The 26,105-nt window shown below is 37.4% G+C and overlaps 1 protein-coding gene across 20 annotated transcripts in view; it reads right to left on the reverse strand.

The window, feature by feature from the left end:
- Window positions 1–26,105, reverse strand: part of CEP63 (centrosomal protein 63) — an 83,524-nt gene that overhangs the window by 43,361 nt on the left and 14,058 nt on the right. For 15 of the 20 annotated variants that reach the window (XM_059064135.2, XM_067033760.1, XM_067033763.1 and 12 more), the window contains exons 4-6: window positions 13,766–13,861; window positions 12,808–12,930; window positions 7,302–7,415 (exon numbers count right to left, since the gene is read on the reverse strand). In XM_059064135.2, the coding sequence (XP_058920118.1) occupies window positions 7,302–7,415; window positions 12,808–12,930; window positions 13,766–13,861 (333 nt within the window). Of the gene's footprint in view, window positions 1–7,301; window positions 7,416–12,807; window positions 12,931–13,765; window positions 13,862–15,650; window positions 15,766–21,286; window positions 21,363–26,105 lie in introns of those variants that run through there. The other 5 variants (XM_067033756.1, XM_067033755.1, XM_067033758.1 and 2 more) reach the window with 2 other exon arrangements.

Below are 26,105 nucleotides of genomic sequence, written 5' to 3' on the forward strand. Positions count from 1 at the left end.
CAAATGGGACCTAATGAAACTTCAAAGCTTTTGCACAGCCAAGGATACCATAAACCAGACCAAAAGACAACCCTCAGAATGGGAGAAAATAGTTGCAAATGAAGCAACTGACAAAGGATTAATCTCCAAAAGTTATAAGCAACTCATGCAGCTCAATAAAAAAACAAACAACCCAATCCAAAAATGGGCAGAAGACCTAAATAGACATTTCTCCAAAGAAGGTATACAGATTGCCAACAAACACATGAAAGAATGCTCAGCATCATTAATCATTAGAGAAATGCAAATCAAAACTACAGTGAGATATCATCTCACACCGGTCAGATTGGCCATCATCAAAAACTCTAGAAACAATAAATGCTGGAGAGGGTGTGGAGAAAAGGGAACCCTCTTGCACTGCTGGTGGGAATGTAAATTGATACAGCCGCTATGGAGAACAGTATGGAGGTTCCTTAAAAAACTACAAATAGAACTACCATACGACCCCACAATCCCACGGGACATATACCCTGAGAAAACCATAATTCAAAAAGAGTCATGTACCAAAATGTTCATTGCAGCTCTACTTATAATAGCCAGGACATGGAAGCAACCTAAGTGTCCATCAACAGATGAATGAATAAAGAAGATGTGGCACATATATACAATGGAATATTACTCAGCCATAAAAAGAAATGAAACTGAGTTATTTGTAATGAGGTGGATAGACCTGGCGTCTGTCATACAGAGTGAAGTAAGTCAGAAGGATAAAAACAAATACCGTATGCTAACACATATATATGGAATCTAAGAAAAAAAAATGTCATGAAGAGATTAGTGGTAGGATGGGAATAAAACACAGACCTACTAGAGCATGGACTTGAGGATATGGGGAGGGGGAAGGGTAAGCTGTGACGATGTGAGAGAGTGGCAGGGACATATACACACTACCAAATGTAAATTAGATAGATAGTTAGTGGGAAGCTGCCGCATAGCACAGGGAGTTCACCTCTGTGCTTTGTGACCACCTAGAGGGGTGGGATAGGGAGGGTGGGAGGGAGGGAGATGCAAGAGGGAAGAGATATGGGAACATATGTATATGTATAACTGATTCACTTTGTTGTAAAGGAGAAACTAACACACTATTGTAAAACAGTTATACTGAAACAAAGATGTTAAAAAAAAAAGTAAAGAAATAATGAAGAAAGCAACTTATGTCACGGAGATAAAAACAAAAACCTAGGGTGGGCAGCTAGTGTGAGAATAGTTTGGAAAGGGCTGGGGATTGGGGGTTGAACACAAATCCTCCCCTGGCTTTGTGGTATGTAATCCTGGGACTTCAAGAAAATAACTTTTCCATATAGTGAGATTACTGAGAAGAATATGATACAAAGCAACAGTGTTTTTTATTTTCCAAAGGATCTCAACATGAAGTTATGGCCACTGTAGGCATCAATTTTCACGAAGCTCCCCATCACAGTTAACTCCAAATGTGTAGTGCAGGCCACAGCTCTGCAGTATTTCCACTAAGTAGCAGCTTGAAGAGCCAGCCCATTAACGGTACAGCTCCCAGTAAGACCTTCTTATCACTGTTGTGTCTCTGTCACCATTAACTTTTAAACAGTAGGTCTGAGCCAATTCAATTAACTCTGTGATAATTGTACCAAGACAACAGATTAACATTTGAGTTAGGATCATCTTTTCCTCACAAGGAAAATGGTGCTTTTAAAAATATAACATATATTCAAACCTATATATATATACATATATAATTGAACAGAGGATCTAAAACTAACTTGAACAATATCACATAGCTCATCTAAATATTTCAAAAGGAAAACATACAATGCAACCGTTACTTTTCTCACATACTATGAATAAGCTAAATTTTTTACACCCTGTGTTGGCTTAATACTTTTAATTTTTTTTTCTGATGTTCTTATGTTCTCTAAGATTTCCCTGAATGTTTCCTTTTCACTCATATTATTTGAGCAGGAGGGAAAGGAGCAAGTGATTCTTTGACCTCTAAACAGAAATGACCTTATGTTTTAGTGACTATACTGATCTTTTCCTATGCTTATATAACCCATCATTCTGTCTTTGCATCTAATAATGTCATGCTGCTTAACAACTGTACTTTTAAATTTAATACATTTTAATATTTGATAAAAGAAACATCACCTTTACTCTTCTTTTTAAAAATGTTGCCTAGTACCATTCATTTATCCTTCCATATGAATTTTAGAATCATTCTGTAAAGTTCTCAAAATGTAACAGTCAACAAATTATGTGGATAACCATTTGGAAAAAAACAAATATAGATTCCTACCAAATTCCTTATACCAAAATAATTTTCAGATCAAATATATTAAGAAGAAACTATAAAGCATTAGAAGAAATCTTGGCTTAGTAAGGATTTATATAGTATGACAACAAAGATAAAAACCTTAAAGAAAAAACTAATAGAATTAAGCCATTCTAAACAATTGTTTATAAAACAATTGTATTTCCATAAAAATTACTAAGCAGAGTTAAGGTAAACTGGGAAAACACACACAACTGCAATGAAACAGCAAAGAGTTAATATATTTAATGTAGGAAGAGCTCTTTCAAAATAGTAAAATATAGATATCCTTAAAAATATGAGCAAAGAATTTAAATGAAGTTGTGGCCGCCTGTTGGAGGACAGGGCAGGGCTCTAAGTTGATTGTGTAATAGATAATGCACTTTCTCAATGGCTCTATAGTCATTATTAACATGTCTTCCTTCCTCCCCACAAGGACATAAGGTCATTTCTGCCCTTCAAGTTTGAACTGCTAATAAATCAGAGAATCCAAGGGGTATGTTCTATTTCACAGGAATGATTGACACTGTGGTGCTGGGGTTTTATGGGCGGAGGGGGTAGTTTTTGTTTAGCTGGTGTGGGATTGTTTGGGAGGGGAAGTTTTGATTTTTTTTTTTTTTCTTTTCCTTTGTGAGCTGTTGATGCCTGAAGTAGAACAAGTCTTCAGGTAAAGAGAGGGATTTCTCAACCCACTTTCTGTGATGTCAGACTATTGGAGAAATCCTTTCAGCTGCTTTCCAGATGTACCTAAATTCAGTCAGATATTTTGGATTAAGAAACCTGAAGTCCTGACAGATCATATACTCCAAGGAAATACATCAGGGACAGATAATTGGCTGAAAACATTGATGCTTCAATGTGACACATTTTTATAGAACATTTCTACCAGGGGGTACTGACTTGATTTCTCCTACAAGGACCACACTGCCTTTGTGTTTAATGTAATGCAATCTGTGTATTTTCTAATCATATACCTGCAAAAGTTTCTCATTTTTATAAAAAACCATGCCGGTAAGCTAGATGTTGAATGTATGTAAGCAGCATTTGGTAACTGTGCTAAGAGGCTACAAAAGTGCATTACTGGTTTAAAAAATTTTATTTTTTAGTTCTGATTTAGTTGGATGTTCCATTATGACCTCTTCTGGGTCTCAGGCTCTAATGCTTGACTGAAGTAGAAGAAAATATATTGGTTTTTGAAAATCAGTGTATTGTGACTTGAACTGCTATACATTCTTCCACACAATATGTCAGTGATTAGTGCTTTGTACATTTAGACATTTTAATTTTATTGTTGTGAAAGAAAAAATATACTGAATTTATAGAAAGCAAGTATTCTCCTAATTAACAAAGTTTAAAATATTATCTCTACTGATTAAAATTATAACAGATTTTGATAAATAACCAGAAAAAAAAAGAGCAAAGAAAAGAACACAAATAATTTACAAAAGAATGGAAATAGCCATAAGTAGATGAAAAAAATGATCAATCTCATTCACAATTAAAGAAATACAAATTAAAACAAATAATCAGATATCATTTTTTCCACCTATCAGATTGACAAAGACAAGCCTAAAAGTAGGAGAAATTTTAAAAAATAATAAAATAAATAATAGTGCCCAATACTGAGAGTGGGAGGAAATGGACAATATTGAGAAAGTGTGAGGAAATGGACATCCCCAAACACTGCTGGTGAAAGTGTGTATCAATGCACCTTTGAAGAGTACTTTGACAATATATATTAAAATCTTTAAGAATGTACGACTACTCTGATGCAGCAATCAATCTCACTTCTAGGGTCATTTCCTAAGAAAATAAATGGACATATACTCCTAAATATTTAAATAAGGATGTTCACCCATGCACTACTTATAAGAGTGAAAAAGTAAAAAAACTAAATGTTCCACAACAAAAGATTGGTTATATAAATTAAGACATTTAATGGTAGATTGAACTTCTATACAATAATTATGACTCATATTTGTTGACATGTCGTATTTAAAAAGGAAAATTTTTAACTTGTGAAAATTAAATAAAATATTGCATTATAAAGTGCTTAGCATACTGCCTGTCACATTGTAAGCATATAATTTACATTTTCACATTATGTTTTATGGAAAATTTCCAACGTATACAATATGGAAACAGTAAGATGATGAACCCCTATATATTCATCACCTAGCTTCAACAATTATCAACATTTTGCCATTCTTAGTAATTTTTTAAGTTTGCAACTATTCCTCTCTTCCCATACACACACATAGTGTTTTTCCTACCAAATGTATATGAATGCAATGTACACAGCATACAAGCACAGAAAAAGTCAGAAGAAATTTACACACAAATGTTAACCATGGTAAATCTCTAAAGGATGGAATTATGAGTGATTTTATTTAATTCTCATTTCATCTACATTTTCTCATTTTTCTAAAATGAACATGTATTATGTCATTTTAATAGCTGACTAAAAGAAAAAAATCAAGCAAATATATGACTCAAAGAGTGAGAAGTTATTCTCAACTCCACATTTTTTTTTTTGGTCACGTGGCTTGAGGGATCTTAGTTCCCTGACCAGGGATTGAACCTGAGCTCACAGCAGTGAAAGCGCTCAGTACTAACCACTGGACCGCCAGAGAATTCCCTGAACTCCACTTTTAAATGTTAAAAAATGAAGAAGAAAAAACTTTACATCAAAAATTTTTTTTAACTGGGGGGAAGTGTGGATGTTGATATCCATTTATCCAATCTGCAAGACTTTCTACCTTTATTGTTCAATGGTGATTCACATACCAACAAAATGCAATGTTTCAACCTTAATTGGAGTCCAAGACATTATTTCACACAACTCAGGAAATTGGAACAGACTAGATATTAAATTATTTAAGAAGTTATTTAGTCTGTTAATGTGACTCTGGTATGCTTATTTTTTTTTAAGTCCTATCTGTTGGGAAATAAGACAATGTCTGTGATTTGCTCTGTAATATTCCAGCTAAAAGTAAAAAGTAGGGAAGGATGAAACGAAATTGGCAAAATGAGTTGTTGCTCAAAGAGTCTTAGTCCTGGGCTTCCCTGGTGGCACAGTGGTTGAGAGTACGCCTGCCGATGAAGGGGATACAGGTTCGTTCCCCGGTCCGGGAGGATCCCACATGCCGCGGAGCAGCTGGGCCCGTGAGCCAAGGCCGCTGAGCCTGTGTGTCCAGAGCCTGCGCTCCCAATGGGAGAGGCCACAACAGTGAGAGGTCCGCGTACCGCAAAAAAAAAAAAAAAAAAAAAAAAAAAAAAAGAGTCTTAGTCCTGCAAGCTGAAAAAGTTCTAGAGATTTGTTACACAACAAGGGGCATATAGTTAACACTACTGTACTCTTTAAAATGGTTAAGATGGTAAGTTTTAGTGCTTTTTACCACAATTTTTTAAAAGATTGGCAAAATGATAACTATTATTGCTGGGTAACGAGTATACAGAAATTTATTTTTTTTAAATTTTTAAAATGAGGACCACAAGGGAGAAAGAAATATAAGTAACACTTTTTCCTTAATCAGAGCAGTTTTAGTTTTAAAAAAATCAGAAGAATAATTCAAATACCTTAAGTAGGGAAAACAAACGTTGGCTTTTTAAAGGCATCTTACTCTAGCCCCAGCTAAATTATGGTAAATAAAAATCTGATTTTTACTAACAATGAAGCTTTAATTATGCTGAGTAATCACAATAGTAATTTGAAAAAAGGATCTACAATCAACTATAATCATACTACATAGATGAATAATTGAGAACTTAAAAACTAGGACTCAATTTTCTATTTTGCCAATCTGAGGCCTACAATATCTTATAGCTATTTATGTTTATACAGTGCTTTAGCATTCAGGCCAAAAAACACTGGTCTAGAAATCCAGGATTTTACTGGCCCACTCTCGCTGCATAGCTTGCTGCAGCCTAGTAAATAATTTTTGTTCCCTGAGATTGTCGTGGGCCCCTCTTGCCATTCTGAGTAGACTCACTAACAGCAGAGCCATTTGTGGTAGTTTACTAGCCTGCTGATATTTCAGGGGAGATGATTAAAAGCCAATATAGTACTGAGACTTAGAGCAGCAAATAATAGATTGTTTCTTAAAAAAAATTTTTTTTAGAGCTTCTCTCTAGCTCTCTTAACTTCTCCAGTAATTCTCTCTTCTATAAAAGTGAGATAACTACCAACCTTGACAAATTATCATGGTATTAAACAGATAACATATAACTATATATTGTAGATAACTACATTTAGAAGAAGCATTGAGACACTGTCTAGCACACAGAAGATGGTCACAAATATTCATTACCCTCTATTTTCATTTCCCTTTTGTTCTTGGTTTTTAATTGACAAAGCAAACAAACTGAATATGTTCTAAAAAGAAACTTCCTAAATTAGGTAGCTGATTTTTTGTTTTGTTTAAGCCATTACTTTGTCATTAAAAAACAGTTTCTAGTAGTGTTCTAAGAAGTGTTTCTGTTGCCACAAAGACACTGCTTTTAGTTAGTGTGAATCTTTCAATATTTGTGTCCAAACTGGTGGACTGGCCAAAGCTCCCTAGCTGAGGGACCTCAGCCAAGGCACCCCAAACTATCAGAGATGGAACAAGACACAGACAGAAGTGGAACGAAGGCAAGAGCCAGAAACAGCCAGAATAAGTAAGCCAGAGCTAGAAAGAAATGAAAATGGAGACAGTTCAGAGGTAGAAAGAGAAAAGGAGAGAGGGAGAGACCAGGATTAGGAGAGTGAAAATGTGAATGTGGAGTGAGCATGAGAATGCAAGACAGTGACAGAGTGAGAGAGCAAGAAAGAGCACGAGTGAGGAGTTAGGAACCGCTAAGGAAAGCAGCAAGCAAGGGAGCAAGAGGGCGTGCAGATGTGGGTGGACATGGTAAGCACATGCACACTGCATTAAGCTAGCTCAAATTTAATCAAAACTTCTCTGCCTCTCATTATCCTAAAATGTCTTAAACTTACCTGAATTATCTCTGATTGTTCAGCCAGAGCCTTCCTTTGTGCCTCCAGAGAAGATACCTGTTGCTGATAAATCAAGCGTTGCTTCTCCCAGTCCAGTGATTTCTGACGAAATTCCTGAAGAAGCAATTAAGGTACTTAACTTCTAGTGCTTCCCCTTGCTGTCACTACTTTCCAGATTCACTTTTACTTTAATTTTTCCCCAGGTCCCTGGGTACACATGCACCTTTCTCCACAGCAGGAGCCCCATTACTCACTTAGCTGATAGAACTATAGAGTAATACTAAATTCCTTACATACTGTGCCTCTGGAGATCTGTCTTTCTAAATTTAACACCCTAATGGTGAAGAGTATGAAACACAGATGCTAAATATTGGATTCATGATTTTCAAAGATCTGCTGCCACCTAAGGGTTGCTAATAATTTTTTTAGTGATTTTTCAGAAAACTGATGCTAAGATAATGAAAATTTCAAAATATGATTACAGATATCCCTCACTGCCCAAATTATTGATATCCAAACCCAGGAACTGAACAGATCCAACTAAGTTTTCAGATAAATCCCTGGGTAGCCCAATTCTTATCAGTGTCTAAAACTCAGGAACCAAATAGATTCAGTTTACACAGTATCCTTTGATATCCAAATTTTTATTATCTCAACAGAACTGCAAAGACATGAATAACAAGAAATATCTGTATTAAATTTTAACAGATATCTGTAACCCAAAGCCAAACAGTTCAAAAATCAATGATGGATCAATAGTAACTTCAAGTTGCATGATCAAGAAAATGAGCCCAGTATTTATGAAAATGCAGCAAACCAAAGGGAAAGGAAACTCAGTCTTTCCATCACTGTCCTCCAGGAGCCTCAACTCCAGAAGTCTCATGCTAGCTTAGGGTAATTACTGTTCACCAGCTGATAACTCACTTATTCATTATTTCTACCATATACATGCTAGGTACTGTTCTAGGTACTGGGGATACACTATTTAACAAAACAAAAATTCCAGCCCCACTCAATTGGAGGGAGATAAGCAACACATTCATTGTACAGTACATTAGATAGTAATACAGTCACCCCTCAGTATCTGTGGGGGACTAGTTCCAGGCCTCTGCAGATTCTAAAATCCACAGATGCTCACGTCCCTTATATAAAATGGTGTATTATTCTCATATAACCAATGCACATCCTCCCATATACTTGAAATCATTTCTATATTACTTATAATTCCTAGTATAATGTAAATGCTATGTAAATAGTTATAAATACAATGTAAATGCTGTGAAAATAGTTGCTTGTGCATGACAGATTCAAGGTTTGCTTTTGGGAACTTTCTGGAATTATTTCCCCAGAATATTTTAGATCCATGGTTGGTTGAATCCATGGATGCAGAACCCAAAGATACAGAAGGCCAACTGTACCTGTTCTGGGGAAAATAGAGCATGAAGTGCTCAGAGTTGGGGGCTACAATTTTATAAAGGAGTGGCCACACTGAGTAACATTTAAGTAAACACCAAGGGAGACAGGGATGAAATTATACTATTCTGGGAAGAGGGAACACCAAGTACAAGGCCTTGAAGTGGAAGCATCCTGTATGTTCAAGGATGAGCAAGGTGGTTGGTGTGGCTGGAATAAGTGAGTAAAAGGAAAAAAAGGAAAGGAAAGGTCAGAGTTAACAGGCGGTGAGACTACGTAGGTCATTAAGAAAACTTTGTCTTTTAAGAGAAGCTACCGGAAGGTTTATGAACAGGAGAGGACATGATTTGACTTACATTATAACAGAATCATTCTGGCTATTGTGCTGGGAAAAGAGAAATCAAGGGTGACTCCAAGGTTTTTAGGCTTGAGCAATCTGAGGAATAGAGTTGCCATTAACTGAAACAGAAATGGTGCTGGAAGATAGGAGAGAAAAATATCAGGACCTTTATTTTGGACATGTCAAGTTTGAGACAGCTTTAGACATTGGAGATGTCAAACAGGAGGTTGGAAATTATTCTGTAGCAAAAAGGAGAGATCAGGACTAGATATACAAATGTGGGAATTATCAACATATACACAATGCTTAAAACTACGAGACTGAATGACACCACCAAGGGAGTGGGCCTAGACAGAAAAAAGAAGAGTACAATGACACAATCGTAAGGTGTTCCAATGCTAAAAGGTTGGGGAACAAAAGAGACTGAGAAAGAGCGCCAAACAAGGTAGGAGAAAACCCAGGAAAGTGCAATCATCCTCCAAGCCAAATCCAGAAAGAGTTGTAAGGAGGACGGAGACCAGCAGGATCCAATGCTGCAGACAGGATGGGGAAGATGAGGGCTGGCCACAGGCTTGAGTAATGGGGAAGTCACTGGTGACCTCCATGCAAATAGCTTCTGCAGAGAGAGGGGGCAAAAGCCTTACTGAGTGGGTATAAGAAAAATGGATGGAAAGGAACTGGAGACAAGTATAGGTACTTAAAGTAGTTTAGTTATAAAATGAAGGAGAAAAATGGGGCAGTATCCAGAGGATGAAGAGAGAGGTCAAGAAAGGATATTTAAGAGGGGGGAAGTTTGCATGTTGGTGGAAAATATCCAGTAGGGATGAAAAACCTGAAGATGTAGAAGAGAGGAGCATTTCTAGAGTGATGTCACGGGTAGGGAATAGGGAGAGCATGGACAGTCCCTCCAGCAGGAAGGCGGAGTATATGGGTGCAGTTGCAAATAGGCAGGTGGACACAAGGTTGGAAGTTTGTGAAGATTATCTTCTATTTTCTCAATGAAATAGAAAGAAAGATCATCATCCAAAAGTGAGGATGTGGGGAAAAGTGTTGAAAATTCAAGAAAAGAGAAAGTATGAAACAGTCATTATGGAAAGTAGGAGAGTGAGGGGAAATATAATATGATTCTGGGCAACATGAGGACCCATTTGAGGTGAGTGACCATGAATTTAAAATGAGGCCAGTCAGCATGATTATATTTTTCTCCAGCCATGGTCTGCCACACATGACAGGTAGAAAGTGAGGAGAAAGCTGAATTTAACAAAAAAATTTTACAGTTTTGCCAGGCAAAGGTGATGAAGTAAAAGAGAGCACAGAACTGAAGGGGAATATAAGGAGTGTAACCATGGGATGGAAGCTGGGTAAGGACTGGTAACTGAGGACACAAGGTAGAGACGGAGCAGTGACAAGTGGCAGGATCCAAGCACTTTAAGGGATGGGGGGTCAGGTGAGTATCGAGCATCAGGAGCCAGAGGGAGAGAGCTGAAAAGACAGGGATGGTAGTTGGAGAATGTGCTGCTTAAAAATGTGATTCTAGGAGGGTTGCAAGTATTGGTAATGATAACACCTAAGGAATGACAACGGGAAAAGGGAGAAGAGACAGACAGGAGATCAAAATATCTGTGGAAGAAAGAACACCAAGGAACTCAAAGCCCACAGTATTATAAGCATCATCCCTGTGGATACTGAAATCCTCAAGAATTATGATAAGAGCAAGGCTGGAGAGAATGACAGTGAACTTGGAGCTGAAGTCTTTGAACAGGGGAGTAACCAGGGATCAGAAGATGACTACCTTTGGCTGTATGTACACTGGTTGGTGGTATATGCTGATGACCTGAAAATCAAAGATGGAGTTTCTTGTTGGTGGGAATGTAAATTGATACAACCACTATGGAGAACAGTATGGAGGTTCCTTGAAAAACTAAAAATAGAACTACCATATGACCCAGCAATCCCACTACTGGGCATATACCCTGAGAAAACCATAATTCAAGAAGAGTCATATACCACAATGTTCATTGCAGCTCTATTTACAATAGCCAGGACATGGGAACAACCTAAGTGTCCATCGACAGATGAATGGATAAAGAAGATGTGGCACATATATACAATGGAATATTACTCAGCCATAAAAAGGAAGGAAACTGAGTTATTTGTAGTGAGGTGGATGGACCTAGAGACTGTCATACAGAGTGAAGTCAGTCAGAAAGAGAAAAACAAATACCATATGCTAACACATATATATGGACTCTAAAAAAAATTTTAAAAATGGTCAGAAGAACCTAGGGGCAAGACAGGAATAAAGATGCAGACCTACTAGAGAATGAACTTGAGGATATGAGGAAGGGAAAGGGTAAGCTGGGACAAAGTGAGAGAGTGGCATGCACATATATACACTACCAAACGTAAAATAACTAGTGGGAAGCAGCCGCATAGCACAGGGAGATCAGCTCGGTGCTTTGTGACCACCTAGAGGGGTGGGATAGGGAGGGTGGGAGAGAGGGAGATGCCAAGAGGGAAGAGATATGGGGACATATGTATATGTATAACTGATTCACTTTGTTATAAAGCAGAAACTAACACACCATTGTAAAGCAATTATACTCTAATAAAGATGTTAAAAAAAAAAAAAGATGGAGTTTCTGAGGTACAAAGAAAAGACAATGGTCAGGAAGTGGTAATGGGGAACAAGAACATGACGGTTTTTTAAAAAAAACCCAGATTTCACTGAAGAGGGCTGGAGGGAAAGCAGTATCTGATTCTAAGCTCTTCAAATGTATAAATATATTGAGATGTAGAAAAATATTAAATGCAGAAATTAAAATTCTAGGTAGTAATAATATACTGGCATTTGTGGGTGACAGGTCACTGAGTAGAAAAATTGTAAGTAATCACACAAAGATGTTGAACAATGTTTCTCAAATTAGCATTGGCTAGATAAAATGCAGAGTCCTAGCTCGCAGGCCATACAACTGGATCAAAATCTGAGAGCCTAAAGAGGGCCCTGGGTGACTCTTACAAACACTTGAGAACCAAGAGCATAGACAGAGGAGGGGATCCAAGGGGGAAAAAGTGACAGCCTCGTGCTGCTCTTTCATCTACTCTTGGTGGTGTTAACCCACCACTCCCTTAACTCCTCTAGGGAATCAATATATACAATAATAATGGAGTTACTCAGTCTTAATAAAAACAAAGTCAGTAAAGGGGGAGGTAAGTGACTTACCATATCTAAATGGGAACTGACGATAAACAATCTGATATGCAGAGTACTCTGTACAAAAAAGCTTCAACACTTAGTACCTTCAACACTTTCTAAGCCCCTACTCTGTTAGGTGATAAGACAAGGACACTGCCCATGGAGGACAGCTAGTAACTGGTAGTCAATGTTCCTCAGTATTGGCATTTTGGGTTCAATACTCCTTCCTGCGTGGAAAATCACAGGCATGTTTAGTGTCCCTGGTCCCTGTGCCCTACACACCAGTTTCACTCCCAGTCATTCTGACAACCGAAACAATGTCTCCATACATTTCCAATGCCCTCAAAGGATGGTACTGCCCTGTTGAGAGCTACTGATAGCTAGTAACCATCCTGGTGACAGGATGCACAGTGGATCACCCTCCCACCTTTGAAATAGCTCAGTAGTAGTCCTGGAGATGAGAGAAAATTGGTTTCAGGAAACAGCAGTATTAGAAACAGCATTTTCCTACATGAAGGCTGACAATCACTATGAGCAAATCAGTACTATGAACATACCTCTATTTTTCCAGTTAACCTCTCAATTTCAGACTGATCTTCCCTGTGATTTCTGGCATTTCCTCTGAAGTCTCTTACATGTTTTCTCTGTAGCTTTTCATAGCTTCTCTTCAGTCTGCCTAACTGTAGACACAGTTATTTCTAGACTTAAAATTTAAGAATGTGTAAACAGTGCTGATACAACAAATTGGCATTATGAAAGCACGTGCAGAGCTAACTAGTACCCCTGAAAATAGACAGCATGTCAGGTAAAATAACAACCAAAACTACATATAAAAAATAAACACCAGAAAATACAGAGTCAAAGAAAAAATAAAGGGAAAATATCTTATAAACAGAAGTTTAATTTTTCTTACAATGTACAATTGCCTTGGACTTAGGGGCCCCCAAACCCACCACCACAATAAAAGCAGCAAATCCTGTCTCTCTTCTCTAGGCCTGTGGTTCTTGAACCATTCTCCTGCGGAACACTGAGTAAGTAAGCAAGAGAGGAGTACTGTGGAATTAAATGAAAATAAAAGCAGTTTTTTCCCAATCTGAAGAATAAAATTGAGTTAACTGATAGAATTTTCTTACTTTTCTTATCTATCCCAAAATGCTTCTGAAACCTTTGGATCCTCCATTATTTAAAATCTAGTAACTGATTCAACTTAAAAATTAAAACATTTAATATAAGCTTTTGGTATCAGTATTTCATGGTATTATACAAAAATAGCTCTATTTCTTTCAGGTACTCAACCAACAAACACATTTTAGAATCGCTGTTGTAGGTAGTATCAAACATATAAATAGGCAAGATTCTTTACCTGGGTTTAAGAACAGAGAAATAGATTTCTACCCCTGCACCTCCCTTAGTATATATACATCCACTCTATGAAGTAGAAACTGGCTCATTAACAAAATTCTCATGGGTTGAAGAGACAGAATTATACAACACATAACAGAATTAAAATCTTACTTCTTCATGTAGTTTCTTTAACTCCAGCTTATACTCCATGGCCATCTCTTGCTTGACTTTTTCATGTTCTTCAACCTGATGACGCAACATTCCAACCTAAAAGCAGAGAGGTGGTAGCATTTTTCACTATTAGCATTGAAACAATAACCCTGAAACACAAAAACAGGAAATAACCTTTTTTTTTTTTTTTGCGTTATGCGGGCCTCTCACTGTTGTGGCCTCTCCCGCTGCGGAGCACAGGCTCCCGACGCGCAGGCTCAGCGGCCATGGCTCACGGGCCCAGCCGTTCCGCGCAATGTGGGATCTTCCCGGACCGGGGCACGAACCCGTGTCCCCTGCGTCGGCAGGCAGACTCTCAACCACTGCGCCACCAGGGAAGCCCAGGAAATAACCTTTGTACTTATCTGTGAATACATGTTCTCAACTGTACAGTTTCTCAGGAAGTCAAATATCTAATTATTTAATAATCCCTAACAATGCCAAAAAATGGAAAATGAGCAATTGTTCTAGAATTTCTAGGTTTAGAGGGAAACTTCCTGTCTCATTTATTCTCCCCATCCCTTTTTAATCAAAAAAAACCTCACAAAAAATTAAGAGAGATAAAGTTACAAGAACCTTGGAATCTAAAAATATGGAACAAAAACCTATAAGACTTCAAGAATAAATTCTATAAATCAAAGTACAGAATAGTAACATCGGACAGAAAGACAGCAAGAGACTTGTACCTGCTTTACCATTTACCCCACTTCAAAGAAAACCAGTTTCACCAGCCACAGTGAGCATGTTATCCTAACCCATTTTTCAGTGGTTTGATGCCAGCCACAGCTAGCTCATGCCCAGCCCTCACTTCCATCAATATCCATCAGCATTTCTCTACATCTCTCAATAACCAGTTAGCATTTCATCTACTAATAGCTAGAAGGGAAAGGAAGAACTGGGAACAGCAAGTAGTAATCTCAATCACAATACAAAATAGTAATTAAAAATTAAAAACTGTAGATCTTAAAAGTTCTCATCACAAGAAAAAATATTTTGTGACTATGTATGGTGACAGATGTTACTAGACTTATTGTGGTGATCATTTCACAATATATACAAATATCAAATCATTACATTGTATAACTAAACTAATATAATGCTATATCTCAATTATACCCGAATAACAAAATATAAACATAAAATTCTTATAAGAACAAGGAGTTAATGCAATTGCAATTAAAAATTCTAGTAGAATTCTTTTTTGGAACGAAAAAGTGATTCTGAAGTTCAAACCAGAGGAATGATTAAATATAGCCAAAAAATAGAAAAAACTACTTAAAAAATTTTTTTTTATTTAAATGAGTATTTACTGAATTCCTGGATAGGGAGAAACTGAGCTTAAAACTAATGAAAGAGTCATTTGAGAATGACAGATCTGACTGCAAAATGTGAAACTTCTATATCTGAAAAAATCCCATTAAAATTAAAAATCAATAAACTGAGAAAAACATTTACAAAAGTATGTCAAAGGGTTTTTAGTATTTAGGTATCTTTTTGTAATTTGTTTCCACTATGTTCAAAGAACATACTCCACTATTTCAAGACTCTGAATTGTGTCAAGATTTATCATATGGTCAGTTTTGGAAAGAGTTGCTTGTGCTAGAAAAAACGTACACCACAGTTCTCCTGTGCAATTTTCTGTATATATAAATTAGGTCAAGTTTGTTGATCATGGTGCTCAAATCTACATCCTTACTGATATCTGTCTCTTGTTCCATCAGTTACTAAGAAAATTGGGTTAAAATCCCCAACGACAATTGTGGCTTCATCTATTCCTCCCTGTAGTTCTGCCACTCTTTGCATACAGATAAGAGAGAGAAAATTTTTAAATTAATTAGATACTTACAAATTCAGATTTTTTTGTTGTCTTAGTTTGAGTTCTCCCAAAAGTGTAGATTTTAGGGCAGGTAGGTAATTGGAGGTGATCCCAGGAAACACAGTAAGGAAATGAAGAGAGAGATCTAGAGAAGGAAGGAAAGCCAATAAAGTGTGCTACTGAGCTGATTTCTGCAGTAAGCGCTGGAACCACTCCCACAGGAAACTCACCAAGGAACCAAACAGAATGTGTTTCAGAATTGTCCCTCTAAGGGATGGGAAGTTGGAGACTTTATTCACCGATTCCAGTCCCTCCACTGCTGAGGCTTGCCCCAGGAGTGTTAACTGCCCCCACAATCCCAGGTTTCACCTGAGCAGCTTTTAAGTTTCCAGAAAGAGAAGCACAGTGTAGTGAGATGCTGGCAGTACACAGCGAGCTGTATGTAATATCCAGGTGAAATGACGGGGCAAGGAGGATGTGATACAGGCCAATAAGAATATCTGCTACAGCTACATATACGGAGATTTCATATTTTATCATTATGAAGTGTTTCTCTTCACCTTTGGTAATGTTCACTGCTTCTGCTTCAAGTACAGTTTAGCTACACCATCTCTCTATTCAGTGTTTGTATGGTATATATTTTAATTTTACATTTTACTTTCAACTTTGCTGTATCTTTGTAAACATCAAATAATTGAGTTCAATTATCTTTACCCAGTTGGACAATTTTTATCTTTTAATTAAGCCATTTAGTACATTTACATCTACCGGACCTCTTTGGAGTTATATCTATTGTCTTACTAAGTGCTATTTGTACTTAATAAGCTCTATGTTCCTATGTTCCTTTGTCTCTCCTTTCTTGCCTTCTTTGGGGCTGATAACTTCTTACTTCATTTTTCTCCTTCTGTTAGCTTAGAAGACATATACTCTATTAACATATTACTATATACTTTTAATGGTTGTCTCAAGATTAAAACCTAACTAATTAACATTAGACTTAACTAATGTTAATTAACATTAGCTAACATTAACATTAGTTTTACCATCCCAGGCAACCCAAGGACTACAGAAATACTTTAATTCCATCTACCCCCTCACCAACTTGACTGAAATGTCATCATAATTCCACATATATGTTCAACAGAAGGCTCTTGTTGTTATATACAGTAAATATTCGTTTAGATTTACCCACATATTTACTGTCGCCTTTCATTTCTTCCTTTATCTCTTGAGCTTCCATCTGGGGTCACTTTCCTTCTGCCTGAAGAACATTCTTTTAGTATTTCCTTGGTGCAGGTCTCCTAGTGACAAATTCTCTCAATCTTTGTTGATCTGAAAATGTCTTGATTTCACCTTTATTCTGGGTATAGAATTTATTTCTGGTTTGGCAGGGAAAAAAGTCATTTCTTTGTGGACATCATTCTATTTTTATTGTCTTCTGGCTTTCACTGTTTTAGCTGACAAGTCAGCTGTTAGAAGCTGTTCGTAGATCACTTTTTTTTCTTGGTAAATATCTGGTTTTGTTTTATTTTGTTTTCTTTGATAACTTTTCAGATGTCCTCTTTGTCTTTAGTTTCCAACCTAGGTAAACATTTCTTTTTGTTTACCTTGCTTGAGGTTTTTGGATTTCTTAAGTATATGGCCTTCCTCACTTTTGGCAAAATCTCAGTCAACTTATCTTCAAATATCACTTTAGCCCATTCTCACTTTGTTTTCTCCTTCAGGGATTCCCAAAACACTCATATTTGACCTTCTCACTGTATCCTCTTTTCTCTTATCCTCTCTTCTATATTTTCTATCATTCTGTCTGTGCTTTATTCCAAACATTTTCTTCTGTCATATCTTCCAGTTCACCAATTATCTCCTAATCTTTAAGGCCTTAACTTCATTTATTCTATTTTTCAACATTATGATTTCCACTCATCTTTTAATAGTTTCCAATTCTTTCCTGAAATGCTCAATCTTATCTTTTATCTCCTTGAACACAGTAAACATAGCTATTGTAATTTCCTTTCCTTTCCTTTCTTTTACTCTCTTTCTTCCAGTGAAAACATCCTTCCTGGAGTTTGCTATTCTCAAATATTGGTAAGTTACTCTAGGCTACCTGTAGAGTTGTCATCTTGGGAACTCCCTTCACCATTATTCTGGAGGCTTTCTGTGCTTTTCTGCTTTTTGCTTTTTAAAAGAATTCTGTCATCTTCTTCGTAAGTTTACTTCTCATTTTGGTAGAACATTCTTTTGAGATTTTATATGTCCGAAAATACCTTTATTCTCTTTTCACATCTGGTTGAAAGTTTGATTGGCTGTAGAATTTAGTAGTAAATTTCACTCAGGATGTTTTTAGTTAAATGTGAATCTTTCAGACTTTAATATTTGGTAATGGCAGACTAGGTATTCTGGGCCAGTCCATACACTGAGGACAACTATATAAGTAAGATTTCTTAAAGTGTGTCTGAAGTCAAGTGCTAACATGATAGGGAAGAATTACCAGGTCAGCATCTGGGCTAGGCTTGAGGTGTAGGAAGGTGAGCCCAGAGTTTGGGGCAAGTATTAACTGAAACTAGAGAAGGCAGCTGAAAGGATAAGAGGCCAAATGGGGGTTTTGATAACTTCAAGGGGCTAAGAGAATAAAAGATTTGGTGCCCAAGACAGCTCTGAACCCCTCCTTGCTTTGATTTGGGACCCTGAAAGGCTGTACCCTAGGAGTAAGAATGGGCCAGATGTAGAACAGGCCTTCTTGAAATTGCCAATCAACTGCAGACATTTGAATCTCTGAAATCAGTTTAAGATGATCTTAAGAGAGTGCTAATGTCTGTCCCCAGGCATCTCCAAAGTGCTAGGGACTCCAGGAACTTGGAAAAAGCAACCTAAACTTTCTCCAAAGGAAAAAAAAAAACATTATTCTGTATCTTAAACTATTTCTTCAAATAATTTTACAAATACAGTACTTAATAACCCACTCAGAAAGTAACCCCCCCACACACAAGGAGATAAGACAACAAAAGTGAAAAAAAGCAGAAGCAATAAAAGATAGAAAGAGATCCATGGCAAATCTAGATATTGGCATTATCAATTCTTCCTATCATTGAGAAGGTACTTTTTAAAAAAGCAAATAAAAATGAGACAGTTACTAATTCCCCAGAAAACAAAAACATTGCATAAGAAATAAGTTTGATTATTATTATGCTATCTGACTCAGTTGTAAATAATAATTACCATCGTAATGATATAAACACTAAACACTGACCTAACGAAAAATTAAGATATACAATTCTGGCAGGATGAGGGGATGGAAATTGTATATGAGAGCAAAGTCCTTAATTTTCATAGCAGCAAGTTATTAGAGAAATAGTTAAAACTGAAAATTAAGAATATTGCCATAAAATGTTATATAGAAATATGAAGAGAATAACAAACAAAAAAAAGGGGTAAAGGACACTGAAATGACTGCCTCAGAGAAGCAAGAATCCTAGGTTCAGAGAAATAGGGCAGATGATCACTGTTTTCTCTTACGAGCTTTGTAGAACCATTTTTCTTTTCATTTACTATGTAAGGCAAGCATAAATATAAAATGTGAAGAAAAGATTGCTTAATTTCATTTATTTACCAGAGTCTGTTTCATAATGGGCATGCAACAATATCTAAATTTCTTAAAGAAAAAGAGGAAGAAAGAGGTTAATTGCTGAGAGCAAGAGATGGCATTAGAGAAATGGAAGCAAAGGTTTGAAAACTGTCAGTATGAATGATATTGTTTTAACTACAATTTAGAGTTTTCAAAGTGGTTTCTTAAACAGTAACTCAATCTTCACAACAACACAGGAACATAGGATTATATCCTAATTTTACACATGATGAAACAGGCTCAGAGAGGTTAAATTATTTGTCCAAGGCTGTTCAGCTGAGAAAAGGCACAGCCAGGACTCCAAATTCCTTACTTGTTTCATTAGCTCTACCTACCCTGCAGGGCATTAGAAGGTAACAGCAGCAGAAATGTCCATTAAAACAAATCCAATCCCAACAATGTAATCAGAAAATAGATCATTCGCTTATGAAACAAGTTGTTTATACTAGTACTCCTCCAAGTATGATCTGCAGACGGGCTGGAGCTGGTCACAACAGCAATCCAGTGTGAGATAAGAACCTTGAAGCAGAATGTACATCAATTATGTTACAAAACACACTGTTTAGTGCAACTGACATTTTTATACAGCAAAACTTTCTGTGAAGGATGCAGTGTACTACTTTACATTCTGGTGCAAGCCTTTCATCTCACCATGGACCTGTCATTTCAGTAGCACTGGTTTATACCATAGGACTAACTGCTTCTAGGCCTGAAACTTTCAAACAAATAAAACTGACAAAAACTTAAAGCTCTATATTCTAGTTCTTCTATCATGTGCTATTCAAAGTAAATTATAAACATGTTATTACCAATAACAGTGAAATTACAATTTCACAGACAAACTCTATGGAACAGATTCCTATAATTAGTATCTGGTAAAAACACTTTACCTCTATAAACTTAATCAACTTCCAGCAACCCAATCAATGAAGCAGCAAATCATTGACAGCTACATTTCTAAACATCTTTTATGTCCCCAGGCCAAACCTGTAATCTTCAAATATTTACCAAGGAATCTATCTACTCAATCTCTTTAATTCCTCTTTAAGGTATTAAGTACAGGCATACTTCAGAGATACTGCAGGTTCCTTCCAGATCACAATAAAGCAAATACTGTGATAAAATGAGTCACATGAATTTCTTCGGTTTTGCAGTGCATATAAATGTTATGCTTACACAGTACTGTAGTCAACTAAGTGTGCAAGAGTATTATGTCTATAAAACAATGTATATATCTTAATTTAAAAACACTTTATTGCTAAAAAAAATGCTAACCATCATCAGATCCTTCAGTGAGTCATAATCTTTATGTTGGTAGAGGATTTGAAGTATTGCAAGAATCACCAAAATGTGACTCAGAGACATGAAGTGAGCAAATGCTGTTAGAAAAAAGGTGCCAACAGACTTGTTCAACACAAGGTTGCCACAAAATTTCAATTTGTAAAAAAAATACAATATTGGCAAAGCATTATAGAGTGAAGCGCAATAAAACGAGTAGCTTTATTACTGCCTGTACTGCAGTAATGCCCTTGACATCAAAACTAAGCTGCAGGAATAAGTTTCAACAGCCTTGGCATGAATATTCTCATGATCACACACACAGGAATTTCCTTAATGGGTTTCTAACAAAGTAAACAACTTAGATATCCACATATATAGTTGATGGTTTGAACTGTGCAGGTCCACTTATACATGGATTTTTTTCAATAAATATGTACTACTGTACTACCCCATCCAAAGTTGGTTGAATCTGCGGATTCAGAACAGATATAGATACAAGGGCCAACTGTAAAGTTATATGTAGATTTTCAACTGCATCGGGGATCAGTGCCCCTAACCCACAGGTTGTTCAAGGGTCAACTGTACAGTGTTAACTAGGAAAGCACTATCACCTTAACTTTCTAAACAGAACTACTTTTGTTTTGCCCCAGGAGAAATAAAGAAGTAGTAACTAAAGTAACTTACCAAGGAGCACTGACCCTACCTAAATTACGAGTTTTAAAAAATCAAATATGATTATCATTCCATGCACTTTTTTACCCACCTTCTATATCTTTTCATGAGGTCTAATTTCATTTTTTAAATTTTTTAAAATTTATTTATTTTTGGCTGCGTTGGGTCTTCACTGCTGCACATGGGCTTTCTCTAGTTGCAGCGAGTAGGGGCTAATCTTCGTGTGGTGCGCGGGTTTCTCATTGCAGTGGCTTCTCTTGTTGCAAAGCAGGGGCTCTAGGCATATGGGCTTCAGTAGTTGTGGCATTCGGGCTCAGCAGTTGTGTCTCGCAGGCTTAGTTGCTCCGTGGCACGTGGGATCTTCCTGGACCAGGGCTCAAACTCATGTCCCCTGCATTGGCAGGCATATTCTTAACCACTGCACCACCAGGGAAGTACCATGAGGTGTAATTTTAAAATACATTCTCAAAAGTCTACCCAAATTTTAAAATAAATTCCAGTTTAGCAAGTGGCATTCTCAGAACACTGACTCTAACACGGCCAATGTTACTATGTACGGTTGACCCTTGAACAACATGGTTGAACTCCATGAGTCCACTTATATATGGATTTTTTTTTCAATAAATACTACAGTACTACATGAATTCATGAATGTGGAATCTCAGATAAGGAGGATTGACTGTAAACTTATATGTGGATTTTCGAGTGCATTAGGGGTTGATGCCCCCAACCCCCACATTGTTCAAGGGTCAACTGTACTGCTTTGACCCAAAGTGCACATGGCCAATTGAGTCTCTTGACAAGGAAAAAAACACTTTATGAAGCCTAACTCTTTCCTTGTGACATGAAACATTTCTAAAATATTCTTGATAAGTGAGTATCATCAACAGAATCTACCACTCACAGAAGCACCCCTGAAGAAGCTGAATGACAGCACTAATGAGTGGTGATCCTACTGGTAGGAAAGCCCATCCAAGTGGGGCTTGGGACCAGTGTTTCCCTACAACTCTTCCAATCCTTCTGAGATCAACATTGATGCCAGAAATTTAGGGGCAATTCTTGCACTTATATATGCTTTCTGCTTCCCTTCCAATATTCAATGTTCTTTTCACTGTACCAGCTAAATTAAAAGAAATCAATAAGCAAATGTTATTAAACTTTTCCCCCAAATCACCAATAACATGGGTGATGAGATCTCAAATAATATTTTCCTCTTTTCCTTCTTTTTCCCTGTCAGCAAGTGCAAATATAAATCTTTTAAGAGTTTTCTGAATTTTATTTCAAACCTAACCAAAAGAAGCCAATTATTGAATTTGGGGCTTAACTTTTTACACTAGTCATACAATGAGGCCAAAAACAACATTCGCTAAACTCAGTGATTATTAACATAGGCATGTAATAGAATGAAGGTTTTTACAAAGATCATGTGACACCCTTTATATTTTCTTAAAGAAGTTACTGTATGTATTATATGTGACCAAGGTAACATGATCCTTGAAATAAATATTAATATTCTTATGCATTTTCAACAACGAATTCTTCTTCTGAAAGAAACCATCAGAATTTGACACACAAATTCTTTCTTTGCATTATGAAAAAGACAGTATCACCAGTTCAAGATGGCAGTGCAGGAAGATCCTGAACTCACCTCCTCCGACACTCACTGGATCTACAGCTAAATATGGAACAATTTCTTCTCGAGAAAAGAACCTAAAGGCTGGCTGAGTGACGACTACACATTGGGTAAAAGAGAAGAAAACCATACAAAGGCCTGTAGGGCAGATGGGGACACATCTCACCATAAACCTCACCCCTGATATAGCAACCAACAACCAGAAGGGAACTCAAAACTCCCTGAGGAAAAAAGGGTTCAAACCCCACATTGGGCACCCCAGCTTTTAAGACATACACTTGAGAGATAAGCCCCCAAAACATCTAATTTTTGAAAACCAATTGGTCTTGTGTCCCAAGACCCACAAAATGATAGTGATGAGAAACACCTCTTAGAGGGCTCATGTGCTTGGAATCACCCACCCGAGTCCAGCTCAGAGGCAGCCAATCATGCCTAGACTTAAAGTGAATAAGGCTCACCTGTTTATATTAAAACCTCCATCAGAGGGGCAGGCATCTAGTTCAACACACACATCTAGGAGCCTGCTGGAATGCTCTGGGAACAAAGACTGGCAGTCACTACCTTTGCTGTGCTCCAGAGCACCAGTATCTCTCAGAAGGGAGCTTTTACACACATCAGGTGTCCTGACTTTTACAGCTGCTACCCAGGATATGATTCTTGGTTACCTGGCTCTGGAGGACAGGGAAGCTTGTGTTCTGGGTGCCAAGGAACTGTAATAATTGGTGTCACCCAGAAAGGAGTTCATGCCCCTGTCTGGTGCCTGGAGTTTTGTGACTGATGCTAAGGAACACCTCTACATCAACTTGCTCTGGTGGTCAGTGGGGCTTATACTCATGGGTCCTACAGGACTGTAGTCCAAGGAGAAAGAGTTCTTAAACAGCTACAACTCCGAGGGCACAGCAAAGGCAACAGACCCAGGAGCTCAATCTTTCTGCGAAGGGAGACTATTAACTGATCATCCTGACTGCTAACTGAGGGGCAAGCTTCTGATTAGGCATGCATCTTGAGGTTGACTGTAATCCTTTCCAGAGACCTTGGAGGGCAGGCGCTACCTTTGCTCTCACACTCTGCTGCCTCTAGTGCACCAGTGTCTCCTGGAGGGTAGCTATACAGGTGGCTGGTGCCCAGTGGACTCCCCTCGATTACCTAGCTCTAGGTGACTGGAGGGATTTGCATTCCCGGATCCCACAAGACTATGGCAATCAGAGGGATAGTTCTTGGCAGGCTACCAACCCCAAGTCACTGCACAGAAAGCAGAATGAGGCACACTCCCTAGGGTTTCTGTGAAAGAGTCCTCTTTACTTGTCTTGGACCTTCGGCCTGAGGAGCAGGCCTCAGGTTTGGCTCACATTTAGTGGCCTACGGAGTTGCTATCAAGGAACATAGGCTGTGGACGCCATCTAGGCACTCTCCCTCTGCCTTGCTCCAACCCATCAGTATCATCCAGAAAATAGTTCATCTGGAGCCCATATAGTGGACACCTCCAGATCACCTGGCTCTGAGGACCAATGTGGCCTACCCTCACAGCCCCTCAGAACTGTATATATTTGCATACTTTAAAAGCTGCTGCCTGAGGGTCCAGATTCCAGTCAACCTGAATGTAGGTGCTGAGATCCTCCACTCTGGGACAGTGACAGGTTTTGGCACATCTTCAACTACTGGGAGCTACTAAAGATATAATAGGCTGCCTGGACAAGCACAGAGGTTTGAGAGACAACCAGGAGCTGAAGCAGGGTTAAATAACAGGGTTCATCTCCTACACAAGGTCACTCAATCAAGCTCAGAAGAAGTGGTTGCTTCATCTACTGTACCAACAGAGAGTCGAGCAAAATGAAGAAACAGAGGAATATGTTCCAAATGAAAGAACAAGATAAACCTCATAAAAAATCTTAATGAAATGGAGATCAGTAATTTACCTGATAAAGAGTTCAAAGTAATGGTCATAAAGATGGGGAGAAGAATGGATGAACACAGTGAGAACTTCAACAAACAGATGAAAAAATATAAGAAAGTACCAAACAGAAGTCACAGAGCCAAAGAATGTAATAACTGAACTGAAAAAAATACACTAGAGGGGTTCAACAGCAGACTAGATGAAGCAGAAGAAAATATCAGTCAACTCAGGGACAAGGCCATGGAACTTACCCAATCAGAGCAGCAGAAAGAAAAAAAAATGAAAAAAGGAATTTGTGGAACATTAAACAGACTAACATTTACTTTACAGGGCTCCCAGAAGGAGAAGAGAGAAAGGGGCAGAAAACTTATTTGAAAATATAATGGCTGAAAACTTCCCTAACTTGGGGAAGGAAACAGACGTCCAGATCCAGGAAGCCCTGAGAGTCCCAGAAAAGATGCTACTAAAGAGACCCACACCAAGACACATTATAATTAAAATGTTGAAAGTTAAAGACAAGGAGAGAATCTTAAAAGAAGCAGAAGAAAAACAACTAGTTCTATACAAGGGAACCCTCATAAAACTATCAGCAGATTTTTCAGCACAAACTTTGCAGGCCAGAAAGCATGATACATTCAAAGTGCTGAAAGAAGAAAACTTCCAACCAAGAATACTCTACCGAGCAAAGTTTTCATTCAGAATTGAAGAAGAGATAACGAGTTTTCCAGAGAAGCAAAAGTTAAAGGAGTTCACCACTACTAAACTAAACTGACCTGACAAGAAATTTTAAAGGAACTTCTTTAAGCTGAAAGAAAGGATGCTAATTAGTAACAAGAACACATATGATAGAATAAATCTCACTGGAAAAGTAAATATATAGTGAAGGTAGTGGATTAATCACTAAAAAAGCTAGTATAAAGGTTAAAAGACAGGACTATGATTACAATAAAATTAGCTAAAAGACACACAAGGTAAAAATACATAAAATGTAACATCAAAAACATAAAACATGTAAGTGTTGAGCTTTAGAATGGGATCAAACTTAAGATGTTATCAACTTAAAATAGACTGTTACAGATATAAGTTGTTAAGTGTAAGACTCAAGGCAACTACAAAGCAAAAACCTAGAATAAATACACAAAAGAGAAAGAGAAAGGAACATTAGCATACCACTAAAGAAAGTCATCAAACCACAAAGGAAGAGAGCAAGAGAAGAAAAAAGGAACAGAGAGAAACTACAAAAACTGCTAGAAAACAATTAACAAAATGGCAATAAGCACATATCCATCAATAATAATTTCAAATGTAAATGGACTAAATTCTCCAACAAGAAGACATAGAGTGGCTGAAGGAATAAAAAGCAAGACACATCTATATATGCTG

This window comes from Kogia breviceps, chromosome 5, assembly GCF_026419965.1.
Source record: "Kogia breviceps isolate mKogBre1 chromosome 5, mKogBre1 haplotype 1, whole genome shotgun sequence".
In the NCBI taxonomy this organism is placed as follows: Eukaryota; Metazoa; Chordata; class Mammalia; order Artiodactyla; family Physeteridae; genus Kogia; species Kogia breviceps.